This window comes from Diceros bicornis, chromosome 13 (assembly GCF_020826845.1).
Source record: "Diceros bicornis minor isolate mBicDic1 chromosome 13, mDicBic1.mat.cur, whole genome shotgun sequence".
Classification (NCBI taxonomy): domain Eukaryota; kingdom Metazoa; phylum Chordata; class Mammalia; order Perissodactyla; family Rhinocerotidae; genus Diceros; species Diceros bicornis.
In genome coordinates, this window is record NC_080752.1 from 33363153 (window position 1) to 33379622 (window position 16470).

At 49.6% G+C, this 16470-nt stretch overlaps 1 protein-coding gene across 1 annotated transcript in view; it reads left to right on the top strand.

The window, feature by feature from the left end:
• FHAD1 (forkhead associated phosphopeptide binding domain 1) overlaps positions 1 to 16470 on the top strand; it is a 129414-nt gene that overhangs the window by 85733 nt on the left and 27211 nt on the right. The window contains 6 exon segments of the mRNA XM_058552955.1: positions 2009 to 2116; positions 2326 to 2433; positions 5696 to 5803; positions 9336 to 9443; positions 13659 to 13832; positions 15708 to 15933. Coding sequence (XP_058408938.1) covers positions 2009 to 2116; positions 2326 to 2433; positions 5696 to 5803; positions 9336 to 9443; positions 13659 to 13832; positions 15708 to 15933 — 832 coding nt within the window.

A 16470-nucleotide genomic window follows, 5' to 3' on the forward strand; every position in this document is an offset into this window, starting at 1 on the left:
GATTTTGGCTGCACTTTTGACATTTAGGAGATTAAAAAACGCTAATGCCGTGCACCTTCCTCCTCTCCCCCCGCGCCGGCTTCTGATCTGATTGGGGTGAGGGGGTGGCTCGCACACTGGGATTTGTGAGTGCTCCTGGGTGGTTCCAGTGTGCAGCCGTGGTGAGAGCCAGCGCATGCTGGCCTCCTCCCACCCACCTCAAGACTGCAGCACCAGATCTGCAGGACCCAGACTTCCCCAGCACCTCCTTTCCTCCCCCGAGCAAGACGACATGCCGCTTCCTCCACCCTTCATCGATCGCAGCTCGGTGACTTCCGGCTTGGACCGTCCTTCTGTCACACACACCTGCTCTCCAGACCTCTCCAAGAGGCAGAGACCTCTGCCCGTTTCATTTCATCCTCTAATTCATGCCCAGTTACCTCAAGAAATCGCTCTCCTCCGTCTACATCTTCTTCTCTTGCCTCTTTCTCTGCCTTTGTGTCTTTTGTGAAATAAAAGATTAAAAAGTAAGAACCATCTTTCCAAAATCATATATGATCCGCATAAAGGCAATATTAACCGTAGCCTTAAATCAAGGTGGGTCCATTTTGAAGGGCAATTAGATGTAGAAAAAGCCAGTGCCATTCAACAGAGAGGAAAGTAAAACCAGAAAGAACCTAGAAATCTTTACAAAACTCTCCACCTGTTTCCTCACTCCTCTCTGATTAGCTTTCCCCTTTCCAAGTGTCTTATTTTACTTTTAATTCTGGATGGACTGTTTCCACTGTGGGTGTACGGTGTTTCAGCCAGACCATGTTCAACACTGCCTTGGGCGCCAGCCTGGGCCTCCCAGACGCCCATTTAGAACGTCGTTCCTGACAGAGATGGGGTGTTAAGGGCTTTAAACACGACAGACCTCAGCACACACCGCCCCTTGCAGAGGGGGAAACAACGTCAGGTACCCAGCTAGACGGAAAGTGCCGCTGCTCGTGTTCATTATTGTCCCATCAAGGGTCGTCATTCCCCAGTCACTTGTGTTGATCAACTTGTCCCTAGGGACTCATTTGAAAGTACCATCCCAGACTTTAGTGCCAGGTGCCCCGATTTTAAATGAACCTTCCTCATGCCATATGACACCGTCACCCCCAACCCATCTAAAAATACGTGTGTCAAAGCTTGTTAACCAGGCTCCTTCTCATGAATCCTGACTTGTTTGAGGACTGTTTCAATGGTAAGAAATTCTAGCTTCCTTTACCAAACTAACATTCTTTTTTTATTATGAACTGTTAACAATGTTCACCTGATTGGTGCAGACACAAATGGTTTAGATCAGGGGTTGGTAAACTTTTTCCATAAAGAGCCAGATGGCATATCTTTTCAGTTTTGCAGGCCATACGGTTTCTGCATGACCACTCAACGGTGCTGTTGTAGTGCGAAAGCAGTCGTAGGCAATCCACAAGGGAGCGTGGAGGTGTTCCGATAAAACTTTATTTACAAAAAGCAGGCAGTGGGCCAGATTTGGACCAGATAGTTTGCTAACCCCTGGTTTAGAACACAGGCTCTAGAGTCAAATGGACCAGGGTTCAGATTCCTTGTATGATTTACTAGTAAATTGGGCAGATTCCTTAATCCCTCTGTTTCCTCCTCTGCAAAGTGGGCATGACAGAAGAAATGACTGACTCTTATTAATGAATGGTTATCATGTGCCAAGCCTTTCCTGTCCATCATCTCACCTGCTGCTCACATCAAACCAATGCAGGAAGCACTATTACTGTCTCCATTGTACAGATGGGGAAACTGAGGCTTCTATAGTTTCTCACTTGCCCAAGGTCATATACCTAGGAAGGAACCTGGGGCTCTAACCTGGGCCTGCCAACTCCAGATCCCATGCTCTTAGCTCCTGGGCTGTGCTGCCCACAGTCTCCCCATGGGGTTGTTGTGGAGGGAAGAGCCAACCCATGCAGCCTGGCACAGAGTCCACATTCCTGCCATGGTAACTGTGTATGAAACAACAGTCATTGACTTTCAGGCTTTGGAGGAAAGCGTTACTCAAGAGAAAAACAGAGCCAAGGAAGCATTGGAGGAAGAACAGAGGAGAGTCCGGGAGCTGGAGAACCGCTTAACCCTCCAGAAAGAGGTATGTAGCTCGGGGAGAGAGAGTCGGCCTGAGCCCAAATCAAGGTCGTGCAGCTGGGAAGGACTGATCTGGATCCCATGCTCATAGCTGCCCACAGTCTCCCCCTGGGGTGCTGTGAGGAGGGAAGAGCTGACCCATGCAGAGCTTGGCACCCAGTCCCAATTCCTGCCATGGTAACTGTCTATGAAACAACGGTCATTGGTTTTCAGGCTTTGGAGGAAAGCGTTACTCAAGAGAAAAACAGAGTGAAGGAAGCGTTGGAGGAAGAACAGAAGAGAGTCCAAGAGCTGGAGAACCGCTTAACCCGCCAGAAGGAGGTACGCAGCTCAGGGAGATAGAGTCGGCTGGAGCCCAAATCCGGCTTGAGGGCCATATGGAAGTAAGTTCAGAACCACAGATGATGGGGGGAGAGCGCGGTGGGGCTTTCCTAGAGTAGTTTGTCCTTGGAGGGCTCAGCTACTTTGGGAAGAAGTTTGGGGGACTCTAGGAGAGAACCCGAGAGTGGTAGCCTTGACAACCAGTTGGAAAAAAATTGTAAACAACACAAAATACAGTCGTAGATGGGGCTTGAGAGACAAGTTGGGTGACACGAGCAGCTTCTGCAAGAGATTGTCTCCCAAAGCATAGAAATGGAGGAATTAGAGTCCTGGGACATCAGGGCTGTGTGAATCTTCCAACAACATCCTAAGATCATCCAGCCCTCAGCTCCATCTCCAAGGAATTTTCTACATCCCAGGGCAGTCCATTCCAGTGTGGACACCTTGGGCTGGCAGAGAATTCTTCCTTGAGGTTGAGTTGAATCAAACTCTTTCTCCGCCCCTGGGCTCCTGCAAGACCCGCCCACCCTTCCTCTTCCAGAATAGGTGATTCTCAGTGCTCGAAAACAGAGGCACCTGCTCCTCTCCAGACCCAAGCGCCCTTGTTTCTCCTGTATATGCCTCGCAAGACTAGAGCCTGGCCCAGGTCCCCTCCTTCGACCGTCTCTGCTCTCCAGAATTCACAGATTGGCAGCTCACTGGCTAAAAAGGGCCTGTGGACATGTTATGCTTGGCCCTTGAATGTTTTGTATTGAATTCATAAAATTTACTTAAAAATTCAGATTTCCATTCTCTTAAAAAGTCAGAAAATCTGGCCCTCGTTTCTACTTGGCAAAAGTAGAAACTGAACCAAGTAGCCCCAGTTTGCCACAGTCCTCACCATTCCCTATTGCATTAAACACAGCCCACTTCGTTTTCGGTGCCTGTCTAGCCCTTATAGGCATCTGAGTTTGCAACCCCTCATCTATTTCCTTCCTGAAGTGTGGTAGCCAGAACGGGACACAGTTCTCCAGCCATTAGGGCCTAGGGCAGGACTCTCCTCTCCCTTGCTGAAGATGTTGACATGCCCGAACCAGCTTTTGGGAAGCTCTATTACCCTGTTCACTCATACTTACCTTGTGGTCACCGCCAGATCCCTGAGTCTCCCCTACATAATGCTTCCATTAGCTCTTCAGTCCTGAGGCAGCAGAGAGGAGTGAAGAGTGCAGGCTTTGCAGCCACGTGAGACACGAGTTCAAATCCTGGCTTTGCTACTCACTGGATATAGCAGATCTCTCCATGCCCACCTTCTTTAAGGGTGGCCGTGAGGATCAGAGATAATGTACAATGAAGTGTTTGACCCAGAATCGTCACTCAAAAAGTGGTAGCTATTCTTATTATCACCATGGCTACTTCTTCTTGTGTTTAGACACTTGTTTTCTATCAACCCCAATCCATCCCTACTCCTCAGAGGAGAATCCTGGCCCACCCACCACTCGGAGAGAAATAGGGGACTGCTGGGCAGAGAGAGCCCCTGCCATTTGATCAGATCCAGAGAGGGCAGATGTTTACGTGGTGGTCTCACTTGGGGTCTCCCGTACAGCTGTGCTCTGCAGCCCTCTGTAAACAGTGTCACTGAGGCCTGGCCCTGAGTTATTTCTCCCGGAGGGCGACGAGGAGGAGGGTCTCAAGGGCTCACCAGGGCCAAATGCCACCAAGAGGTCAACAGCACGGGGATGGAAGAGGCCCTTGAATTTAGAGATTTCGAGGTCATGGGGGACTTCAGGAGAGAGATTTAAGGAAAGCTGTGGGGAACAGCATCACAGGGAGGAGCTGTGGCCAGCTCACCCCAGGCCTGGAAAAATGTCAGCCTATTCTGGCGGAACCTCTCTGTGGTTTCCTATCAGGGGAATCCAAGGTATAAGTCCCAGACACAGACTTCAATCAACCTCAAACGGTTATTTGATTTTTCTTTTTATTAGATCCTCTGCCACGTTATCAGATGAATCTTTAAGGTCAACAGAATCACTAGGTCATAATGCAGGTTTTGAGGTACCATTAAAGGTTAATTCCCATCACCTGCCTAGGAACTTGGAGCAAGGCGGCTGGGGGGACAGGACCCGTGTGTGAGTCGTGCAGGCATGGTCTTCCTTGTAGCGCCTGTCTCAGCTGCAGAGAGCTGCCGAGAGGAAAGTCCCGAGTGTAGACGTGAGACCAGTTGCAGTGGAGCCAGCCTTAGGTTGCTGGAAAGTTCCTAGAGTCTCTTCCACAAATTACAAGAGAACGTCTTACGTCGAAACCCACCTCTAACATTCAAAATAAACATGAAACTCCCATGATGTTCCTGCTCTTCTGCTTTGTTCAGGGCTGGTATTGGAACCGAGTGTTGGGGTTTTTTAAATGAGTTCTCACTGCAAAATATCTCGTATTTCAGCCCTATGATGGATTAAATACTTAATGCAGGCTAATCTGGAATCCTAACTACCGGTTGTAATGGAAACCATGTTCCAAGTTCGAGATATCTGACTGTCAACCTGGTGTTTAAGACACAACCCGTTTGAAAACTGAGGTGCCCTTTCTTGCAGTGACTAGAAACAGGGGCCTTCCCAGCAATTTCTGTCCCTCGGTGGTTTGTGTTAAGCCATGTAAATGAATAGCTTATCAGCAAGTAACTTCCTACTTAAAATTCCTTGATTGTAGGCACCAAATACAACCATACTTTCTTCCCTGCATGTCTCAGAGCTTCCCCTGTGAGGTCACTCCCACCCCTTCTAGAAATTGGTATGTTGTGGCTCATTAATTCAGTCCACTGCCCTCCTCTTGAAACCTGACTCTCTTTAGGAGATTTATTTCAATAATGGGAAATTCCATTACTAATGAGATTATTCTTCTTATCAGAGAGGCTGCCTGGCACAGTGATAAGAGCTTGGCTTCAAAATCAGATGGGCCTGGTTCCCTCTGCTCACCTGCTCTCCCCCAAGGGCCAGGCCATGTGCTTTCCTCAACACGGGGTTCAAATCCTGGTCTCACTGCTAACCAACTGCATGACCCTCGGCCCTCACCAACTTTCTGTTCCTCGGTTTCCTCATCTAGAAAATGGGCCACTAACTTCTCTGGTAGGGTTGCTGTGAGAGTAAACTATGTGAGACATGCTGGCCAGGGGCCTTGGCCTGTGAGACCAACCCCTGACATTTGAGCTATTTTCATTATTATTAGTATCATCATTATTGGCAATTGTCCCCTTAAATGCAGGCAACCAAAAAGACTGGTCATTGATTTTCAGGTTTTGGAGAACAGAATGGCCCATGAGAAAAGAAAAGCAAAGGAAGCCTTAGAGACAGAAAAGAGAAAAGTTCAAGATCTGGAGAACCACTTAACCCAACAGAAGGAGGTATGAGGAGCAGAGAGTGATAACAGGGGCTGTGGCAGCCAAAAGCCCTTTGGAAGGAGCTCCGAAGCCAGACGTGAGGCCGTGTTTCTGTGCCTTGTGCCTGATAGAGAGGATGGTGTAAAGGGAGCAGTTGCCAGCGCAGAGCCTCCGTCCAAAGTGGCCAATATCACGTTGTACAACTTACTAGCTGTATGACCGAGGGCAGTCAGTCACTTAACCGCTGCGCCTGTTTCCTCATCTGTAACATGAGGATGCTAACAGCCCTGCCTCGTAGGATTAAATGAGTTCACATCTATAAAGTACTTAGAACTGCACCCGGCACATGGAGGGCCCTCAACAGAAGCATTTTCTTCTCAATTACCTACCTCTGTCCAGGAGAGACCCCCTGGGTGGGAGTCTGGGTCAGTCCCTCAGTCAGCATCCTCCTCCTTGCCACTGAGAGGTATTTATGATGCAGCCTCGCATGGGCGCAGTAGGAAAACACTCCCTCCTGACCCCGGCCTCCTGGGTTCATAGACTCCCAAGCAGCCCCTCCCTGGACTGACAGAAGGATAGAGACACAACAGTGCAGAGTAAGATGGTACATGATAGTACATAAGGTAGACAATGAACTCACACGGGGGTCACATCAAATAAGAGCCAGAGGTCAGTGCCTTCTAGAATGGATGAGAGGTGCACCCTCAAGGAGAGGGCGACTTGGGGAGGGAGCAGGGGTGTCCAAGAGCCTGGGAAGAGCTGGAGACATCCACACCCAGCCACCCCCACCAGCCTGGGGACTGGGCCTACCAGCTACACCCGCCCCAGCCGCTGTGAGAGGCAGGCCCCAAGGCTGAAAGGAGGGACGTCACTCAGGTCAGCCTGAACGCCCAAGTAACCCCTGGAAGTCACAGAAGGGCTCTCGGGAGCCTGGAGGCCAAGAAGACGTTCATTCGTGAGCTGTAATGGCGCCACGTGAGCCGGGCTCCAGGGACGCAGGGGCACAGACAGACATGTGCCAGCCCTCACGGAACTTCCAGACACAGAGCTGATGACTCAGGGAGTTGTTTATTTCAGTCTCCTTCATCCGTCCACAAATACTGACTGATCATCTACTGCATGCCAGGCCCTGTAGGGTGTCAGGGACCCCGCAGTGCACAAGAGGGACCAGGGCTGTGCCCTCCAGAGCTTCCCCGCTAGGGTAGAGGGCCAGACACCTCAAAAACACATGCACAGGATGACTCCAGAGCCACAGGTGCTGTGGGGGAGACAAATGGGGGTGGCTTAGAGAGTGGCCTGCAGGCAGGGAGGGCCTCTCTGAGGAGGTGACATTGAATGAGACCTGGAGGGGAGAAGGAGAACCAGGGGAACATCTCAGGGGAGAGAATGGGTCATGTGGCTCATGTGCAAGTGCAAAAGATGGGGACCTGCGTTAGTCAGGGGGCGGGGGCCGGGCCTGAGGAATGAAATAAAGCTGGAGCAAGACGGAAGCCAAATTAGGGGTCAGGGGAAGAAAGCAGAAGCGAGGCACAGAGTGGGCAAAGCAGTGCATGGCAGGAGAGCTTGGTGGGCTAGGGGTAGATTCTGGTCAGATTCCACCTCTGCCCTGACATGCTGTGTGACCCTGGGCAAGCCCCTTGCCCTCTCTGTGCCGTCATCTGTAATATGGGTATAGTGAAGGAACCACCGTGGAGATTTGTCGTGAGGAGTCAATGAATTCATTGTGAAGCACCTGCACGGGTGAGGTCAGAGTCCAGGTGGGGCAGGGAGGGTGTGTGCACAGCAGGCGGGGGTAGGGGCGGACAGTCAAGCAAAGACCTTGGCAGTGGGACTTGCCAGCCCGTGGAGGGAAGTGAGGTCAGAGTCCAGGTGGGGTGAGGCAGCACCGCACAGAGCAAGCCTTGTTAAGGGGTGGGACCCCCACCGTGGTCAGCGGCTATCCTCAGAGATTCCCTTATGCAGATGGCCGGGTGGGGGGGGTTTGAAGCGTGGGCTCCTGCTGGGCGGTGTGGCAGACTCTGCCAGCCTAAGTGTGAACATATAAGCATGTCTCCCACCTCCAGGTAGGGTGGGGTTTGAATCAGGAGGACAGGGAAGGCAAGGTCCAGAAGACGGGTGGCAGAATGGTTAGGACGGGGCGCTGACATCCGAGCTTGCACCACTGCCTCCTGGTGCTGTGCCCTCAGCACGTTACTTGTCCTCTTACTGCCTCACTCACAGCCCCAGTATCCTCACCTGCAAAATGGGGATAATTGGGTAGATGCTGTCTGGGGGCTTGCATTCAGTGCACGGTGCCAGGCACTCATGTCACAAGTGCAAGAGTGGTCAGTAGCATCGTTATTATTTTCATTTGTAACGTGCCAAGCAGCACATAGTAAAAGAAGGGAAAGACCCCTCCCCACCGGGCATGCGGAAGGGGGTTGGGGGACAGGCAGGACATAGACTGGCAGGGTGGGGCTGGACAGTCTTGAGCAGACTTGGCAGTGGGAAATGCCAGGCCAGTGCGGGGAGGAGACTCACAGCCCAGGTGGGGGGGGCGGGGCGTGTGCAGAGCAGGGCAGGGTAGATGGAGGCCTCGGACCCTGCACCAAAACAGCGGGGCTGTGGGGACGATCGTCTCTTCTCCGGGGCCACACATGCCCAAACTCTCATCCCGCCTCCAGCATAACATTCTCTCTAACAATTTTCTATAGTTTTTCTTTTTGCCAAATAATGCATGTTCACTAAAGAAAATTTAGAAGATACAGACCAGTGAAAAGAAGAAAATATAAATTACCATAATCCCAATTCCCCCAAAATAACCACTGTTTACATATCTCTCAGTCTTTTGTCTACGCATGTATACATATATATAAAATATTTTTCTTGTGAAGTTTTTATTTGTATGGGGGACTGGGGACATAACTGAGAGAGTTTCAACAGCTGCAAATAGAGGTTTTCAACCCCACTCTGGCTGTGTACCTCCTGGGGCTTGTGTAGGTGAGGCTGAACTCCAATCCCCTCCCCATTACCAGGTGTATGGGGTGTGTGTTCTCAGTTCCGAACCGTCCTGGACATCAGTTTTTGGAACCAAGCCTTTGTAGGCTGGGGAGAGACCACTAGGGTCCTTTGAAGCCACAGGCATCAGTCCTGCTGGGGCAGGAGGCGTCTCCCCTCTCTTTGCCTCTCTTGCCCCACCCCCCAAGAAGCCAGGTACTTCCCAAGGAGGGCCCACCTTGGTGCCAGCACACACCAGTTTAATCAGTGGCTCAGCGCCAGACTCCTTGAGCTGAACACTCACTAGCATGTCGCTTCCTGAACACCAGCCCAGAAATCCTGAATGACGAATAACTCTCTCTTCCATGCACACGACTAACCAAGACGTGACGTCCGAGTTCTCACCATGGTCAGCACGCCAGAATCTCCCCTCTCCAACGGGCGTCCTGTTCCTTGAGTTCTTGCTCCCCAACCCTGACTCACTGGTTTCAACAGTTACTAATCCTGGCTTCCCTTTGCGATGTCATTTCCCTTCCCGTCCCGTGCACACGCCCTCCAAGCGCTTGTCATTGACTTCCAGATCTCAGAGAGCAGCATCGCCTACGAGAAACACAAGGCGAAGGAGGCCACAGAGCAGGAAAAGAAAAAGGTGCAAGATCTGGAGAAGCGCGTAACCAAGCAGAAAGAGGTGTGGGTCCCAGAGAGGAAAAGGCACGGAGGAGTCAGCGTGGCTGAGAGCAGGGCTCTGGAGGCAGGCGGTCCGGTTCAAAGCCTACCTCTGCCACCTCTCTCTGTGGGACATAGGCAAGTTCCTTACCACCTCTGTGCCTTGGTTTCCCCCCGTGTGAAATACAGACGATACCAACAGAACAACCCCATCGAGTTGTAAGGCTTGATTGCTAACGTGCACACGGAACACGCAGAAAAGTCATTGGCACTCAGTGATGCTATGTGTGTTGGCCGCTTTTGTTATTATTATTACAAGCCAAGCCAGACAGTGGAGGGGCAGAATCCAAACCCAGGGCTCTCTGACTCCAGAACCCTCCATCACCCTCCTCTCTCTACTGTCCATGGGCTTTGTGTGGGCTCAGCTGCCAGAGGTAAAAGAGGGGTGTCAGGATCCGGACGCCTGAATTTCTGATCACCTTGATGTCGTTTCTGCACCAGAACTTGTCACCATCATCATCACCTTCATAATCAAACCACATTTACGATTTTTTTTTTTCTGTGAGGAAGATCAGCCCTGAGCTAACATCTGCCAATCCTCCTCTTTTTGCTGAGGAAGACTGGCCCCAGGCTAACATCCATGCCCATCTTCCTCCACTTGATGTGGGACGCCGCCACAGCATGGCCTGACAAGCAGTGCGTCGGTGCGCACCCGGGATCCAAGCCCCAGGCTGCCGCAGCGGAGCGCGGACTTAACCGCTATGCCACAGGGCCGGCCCCCACGTTTACCATTATTACTGGGAGTAGTAGATGCAGTGGGAGCAGAAGTTGTTGTTGCACACGATCCTGTCTTGGGCACCTCCAAGCTGTAGGACATAATTCACTCCTCCTGGGTCCCAACAGTACAAGGAACACACACACGCACACACAACGCACACGCACACACACACTGACCGATATCTCGAAATCAAAGCAAGCGATAAACACACAACTTGACAACAGTAGGATAAACTGAAATACAAATAAATATAATTTCAAAGGATTTTCAAGACCACAGGGGACTGAAAAGGTCTTGAAGTCTATTCATATCAATCTTGGATCATTTTCTTCGAAGTAAGGTTCCCAAACATCAGCATGCCTAGAATCATTGGGGAATGTATTTTAAATGCCCATTTCCTGGGCCTCACCCCAGAGACTCTGATTCACTGTCTGTAGGGTGGACTCGGGAATCTGCGTTTTTGACAGGCAGCCAAGTGGTCCTGGTGCACTTGGAACATCACTGCTCGAGAGAGACTGGAGTCAGTAAACCACATCTGGATTACATACCAGTCCCGGGCACCACTTTTTTAGAGGGGCCTTGAGCAGCTGGAGCGTGTCCAGAGGAGGCAGACCAGAGTTGGGTGAAGTGACATGAGGCTCGTCAGCTCCGGGCTGGCGCGCTTGCGCAGGCTCCCTGTGTGCAGGCACAATGCTGCAGGCCGAGGGGGTCCAAGAGGAGTGGTCTGTTTATACGCAGCCTTGTTTCCCCAAATGATTTACCGTGGATCGTCCATAAAAGACCAGTTCGGGATAGGAGAAAAGGAGAAATTACAATTTTTATAATGGATTAGTTGGGACATAAAATGGATCAGAAATGAGACTAATGAAAAAAATGTGTATCATGAAATCAATGAATGGGTCACAATTTTTACTCTAGCAGTTATAGGGAAAGGGAAAGCCCAGTTGGTTTTATAATTCACTAGACAAAAATGGACCAATTGCTCATGGAAATTGGACCACTCTTGGTCCTTAACCCAGAGAGAATTGCTCCTAAGGATCATCGTATAGAGGACTCTGCAGTGCAACCAACAACGTCCTCAACCACTGCCTTGAAACAATGGTGACAAGAGGGTGAGGTCTTATGACAACTCTCAAGGCAGGCTGGTGGCATCACTCCAGACAAGGAGAAACGGACTCCAACCCAGGGACTCCCCATTTACCAGGAAAGACCAAGGAAGTAGAAGGTCAAAGACCCACTCAGACGTAGGGTTGCTGATGTGATGCTGCTTAACTTGTGTACACAGAAGAGCAGTGGAAAGAGTGATTTCGTCTACACAGGCGAAAATAGGATTTATATACAAGAAAGGGGAGAAAAATAAATTCAGACCCATGGGAGCAGGGAACTTTGTTCTCCTGTCCTTGAGTAACGTGCTAAGTTGCTGGCAAGGAGAAAAGATGCCAGGCAGCGTGTTGTGCCCTTAGGCAGCTTGATGGCCCATCAAAGAATCCATCTCAGTTTGTGGATTCTCTGGGACAGCTGGAGTGTTTCGCTGTGAGCTGTAGGTGACAGGCTGCTCTGGGGGATGCCAACCAATGTCCCCTGTGAGCATCTCCTTAGGCCAGGTCTGCACACTGTCCACACTGGGATTTCTCAACAGTAACGGTGATGTTCAGACCCCAAAAAAGAATGAGACCGAGTTCAGAAGCAATACAAAGAGAATGGAGCAACTCCCAGGTGAGGCTTGCTGGCATCACTTGATGAAAATGGTTTTCGTTTTGGTTTGTTTTGCTTTTTCAAAAAAAATCGGTTTCCTTTCCCAATTATAAAAGAAGCAACTGTTTGCTCTAGAAAATTTTGAAAATACAGAAAATCACTCAGAAGAAAATAAACTGCCTATGATTCCACTGAGCAGAGTTACCACTAGTGACATTTTGATGTGATTCCTTCCAGACCTGTATATATTGATCATTATTCTAGATATTGACAAATATCGATTTATTACAAAGTGATTTACACTGTTATGCTGTGCAAGCTGATGTGCATGCTATCTCCATGCCACTGAACATTGTGGATGCCACCTGCTATTGAAGGATGACCTGGGTTTGCACTGTGTTGGGTGGACCCCGATTCGCTTACCCCTCTCCTACGGTCGGGCACTGGGGCGCTCTCTCTCTTTTCGCTGGTGTAAAACCTGGTTAGCTGAACAACCCTGTGCATCAGTCTTTGTGCACGTGCGTGGTTGTGTCCTTTTGATAAATTCCGAAAAGTGGGATTACCAGGTCCCAGGGTATGAACATTTTCAGGCTCATGATACATGTTCCCAAAAGACCCTCCAGAAAGGTCATGCCAGTTTACACTGCCGCCAACAGAGTCTGAGAATGCCCAGCACAACACCTCAGGAATGTATTTTAGATTGCATTAAATAATGATCATGACAAGGCTACACACAGTGTGATTCCAACTATACGACATGCTGGAAAAGGCAAAACTATGGAGACAGTAAAATGATGGGGTTGGTGCCGGGGAGAGATGCATAGGTGGAGCACAGGGGGTTTTGAAGGCAGTGAAAATACTCTGTGTGATCCTACAACGGTGGGTACGTGTCATTATACATTTGTCAAACCCGTAGAATATACAACACCAAGAGTGAACGCTAATGTAAACTATGGACTCTGGGTGATAATCAGGTGTCAGTGTAGGTTCATCAGTTGTAACAAATGTACCGTCTGGTGCTGATGTTGATAATGGGGGAGGCTGTGCACGTGTGGGGACAGGGGGTACATGGGAAATCTCTGTACCTTCCTCCCAATTTTTCTGTGATCCTAAACAGCTCTTAAAAATAAAGTCAAATAAGTATATAGTGTTCGTAAAGCCCCCAGCACATACCTGTCACAAAGCCCACATTCCACATTATTTCAGGAGGGACTCAAGGAGGAGAGTAGAATTTTGACAGTCGAAGATTGGAAGAATGGGCTCCGGGAGGAGGGCTAAGATGTGCAAGCATATGGCGACTGGAGTCCAATCTTGCTGGGGCCCGGAGGAAAGAGGGGAGGTCATCCCGGGGCCGAAGCCAGAGGAGAGTGGAGGAATGTTCTGAAGGCAGGTCCTGTGATGAAGGGCTGAAGGAACTCAGCACGCTTATCCTGGAAAATAGATTTAGAGAGAGACATGACAGCCCCCTCAAATATTTAAAGGGCTGTCTCATAAAAGAGAAATAAAACTTACTCAGTGGGCTTCAGGTGACAGAACTGAGCTCAGAGACCAGAAATCACAAGGAGACAGATCTCAGCTGAATATAAAAAAGAGTTCTGTAATAGTTGGAACCTTCCAGAGAAAGCATGGACTTTGGACTTAAAAGGAGCAACAGAAAAACAACAGAATCGAGTTCACCTCCTTCTCTGAAAACAGGGGAGGGGGAGGGGAGGGAAAATATTTATTCCTGAATTTCTGTTAATTTGATGTTTGTTGTTTGTCTAGGAAATAGATTTAAAAGTGCAAAAAGAAGATGTTTTAAGTAATAAGTTAAACAACGCGCTGGCCATGGTAGAAGAGACTCAGAAAACAAAGACGGCTGAAAGTCTAAAAGCAGAGAGCCTCACCATGAAATTAAATGACACGTTAGCCGAACTGGAAACTGCCAAGACAAAAATGGTAAGTTGTTGCCTTCTGGAGACAGGAGAATTTTTCCCTCAAGGCAAGATCACAATGCTGTGAGAATGCGGGGTTTAGATCAGGGCTTCTCAGCCTCGGCTCTGTTGATGTTCTGGGTGGGATAACTCTCTTGTGGCGCTGTTCTGTGTATTGTAGGATGACTTAGCACCATCCCTGGTCTCTACCCGCTAGATGCCAGTAGCACCCTCCCCCCAGTTGTGACAATCAAAAATGTTTTTAGACTTTGCCAAATGTCCCTGGGCTGGAGTCGGGGAGCAAACTCGCCCTCTGTTGAGAAGCACTGGTTTAGTATGAAAGGTAAACAGAGGCTATGATGCCCTCTGTCCAGGGCCTTCTAAGATGTTGCAATACAGGGTCCTCACAGAATCAGGGTGAAGGACTGAGGAACCCCAGAATTTAGTGATCAGTGACTATTCTGCAGACTTTAAGTGACTATTCTGCAGACTCTAAGATAATGTTGTAAAATTTTAGCTCAGCATTCAAGGCCCTCCGCCATCAGGGCTCAATATTGCACTCGTCTGTCATTCATACATTCAACCCACGGGCCTGTGGGCAAGGAGGTAATGAGAATTAATCTGGCAGAAGTACACAAAGTGAATTTGAGAGGGACTGGAGTTAGACAGACCACCTCTGGGTGTGGCACGCAGTGGCTGGGTTGCTGTAGTCCAGAATCATAAGGACCTGGACACTTGGGGTGACAGAGGAATGAGAAGGACAGAGTTGCTATAGAGAGAGTTACAAGAGAAGTGGCAGGACTTGATGACTGATTGACAGAACATGAGAACCAAGGAGAGGGAGGTGCCAAAGGAGAAAGGAAAGCTTCAAGCCAGGGCACCAGGGAGATGATGGCAGGTGGTGGCATAGTGAGGGACATGGAGGTCGGGGCGGGAGGGTCTCCTATTGGGGAGGAACTCTCTTCTGGAGAAGATGGAGAGTTCAGACTGAGGTGAGGGTGGGGTTCAAAGTTCAAAAGTGCCCCAGACTTTTGGTGGTACAGTAGAAATTGGAGGAGAAAGCAAGGCAAGACATCTAAATTTAGAAGACAGCCTTGTCGGCATAATTGGTGAAACAGCGGGCGCGCGTGAGCTTCTCAGGCAAAGAATTTACACGTCGGGAGGAGACGGGAGGCCCAGGCCCAACATGTCAACCTGGAATCAGGAGCAGGAGTACGACGTCAGTGAGAGAGCCAAAGAAGGTGCAGTCGGAGAACAGGAGGGGCACGAGGAGGAGGCACTGAGATGGAAGCACCAAGAAGAGCCCGAGGAGGGAGAGGGCGGTCATGCGAGAGGGTCTGATTCCCCATTTGGGGATCAGTCATTTTTGTTTTTCAGAAATACACATTCATTAGCTTTTTTCTTATAAAACTCTGCATTCATGAATTCAACAAATATTTATTGAGCATTTGGGTCTAGAGGCTGTGGCAGGGATCTAGGCACTGATGCTGTGGGTATATCGGTAATAAGAAAAGATAAGTTTCTGCTCTCCTGGAGCTTATGTTCTAGTGGGAGTGAGAAATAAAGAAATGAAATAATTCAGGTGGTGATAAACACCTCAGGGAAAATAAAACACAATGCTGGAATAGAAAGTGTCTTGGGCTGCTGCTTTAGATAAGCAGTTAAGAAGGGCCTCTCTGAGGAGGTGACATTGGAGCTGAGACCTGAAACATGAGAAGGAGTCAGCCATGCAAGGAGCTAGGCGAGGAGTATACCAGGCAGCGGGAACAGCATATGCAAAGGCCCTGAGGTGGGACCGAGGTCAGTGGCTGTGGGTGCAAAGGGAGGCATATCGTTAGGCTTGTTATTGTCATCATATCCAGCTGCCAAGAGCACATAAATCGTTTCTCCATCTTCCCAGATCATGATGGAGGAGCGGATACAGCTGCAACAGCAGATGGTAAAGGCCCTCCAGGAAGAACAGGAATCACAAAAACACGGATTTGAGGAAGAAATCATGGAATACAAGGAGCAAATCAAACAGCACTCCCAGACGATCGTGAGCCTCCAAGAAAGACTCCAAAAAGTGAGCGAACACCATAAAAAAATAGAAGGCGAGATCGCAACTTTGAAGGACAATGACCCAGGTTGGTCCGTAGAGATGCGGAGGAGACCTTAGCGTTTGGGGCAGGTTCTGATTATCCTGCGGGGCCCATAGGCTGATGGACAAGAAAAGGCTGTGCCTCATGGGAAAGCTCGTTTATTCTCCGCAGGCCCCTTTTCTTCTTGTTATGCAACAAGGTTAGGGGCCCTCAAGGCGCAGGTTAGACAGAAGTAACAACAGTGAGTCAGGACACCCGTTGTGCCGAGCCAGTGAGCCAGTGAGGCGCACAGGCTGCCAGGGCCATGAGGGTGTCAGAGCAGCGTGACTGGGAATCATCTTTTCCACATGGAAACATCCCAGGCGGGGGCCTTTCAAAGGCTTCTTTCTGCCATCAGCAATCTGCGACTTTGTCTAATGCACTTGCATAACCAGCCGGGGTTTGTCTCTTATAAAAAAAAAGAAAAGAGGCTGAAAAAAGAACTCAGAATTGTGAGCACTTATTTGCCCTAAATGATGCATCTCATTGCAAAGACACCAAGCTCTCGGAGAAGAGTTCTGGAAGTAGAAGCCTCAGGCCTAG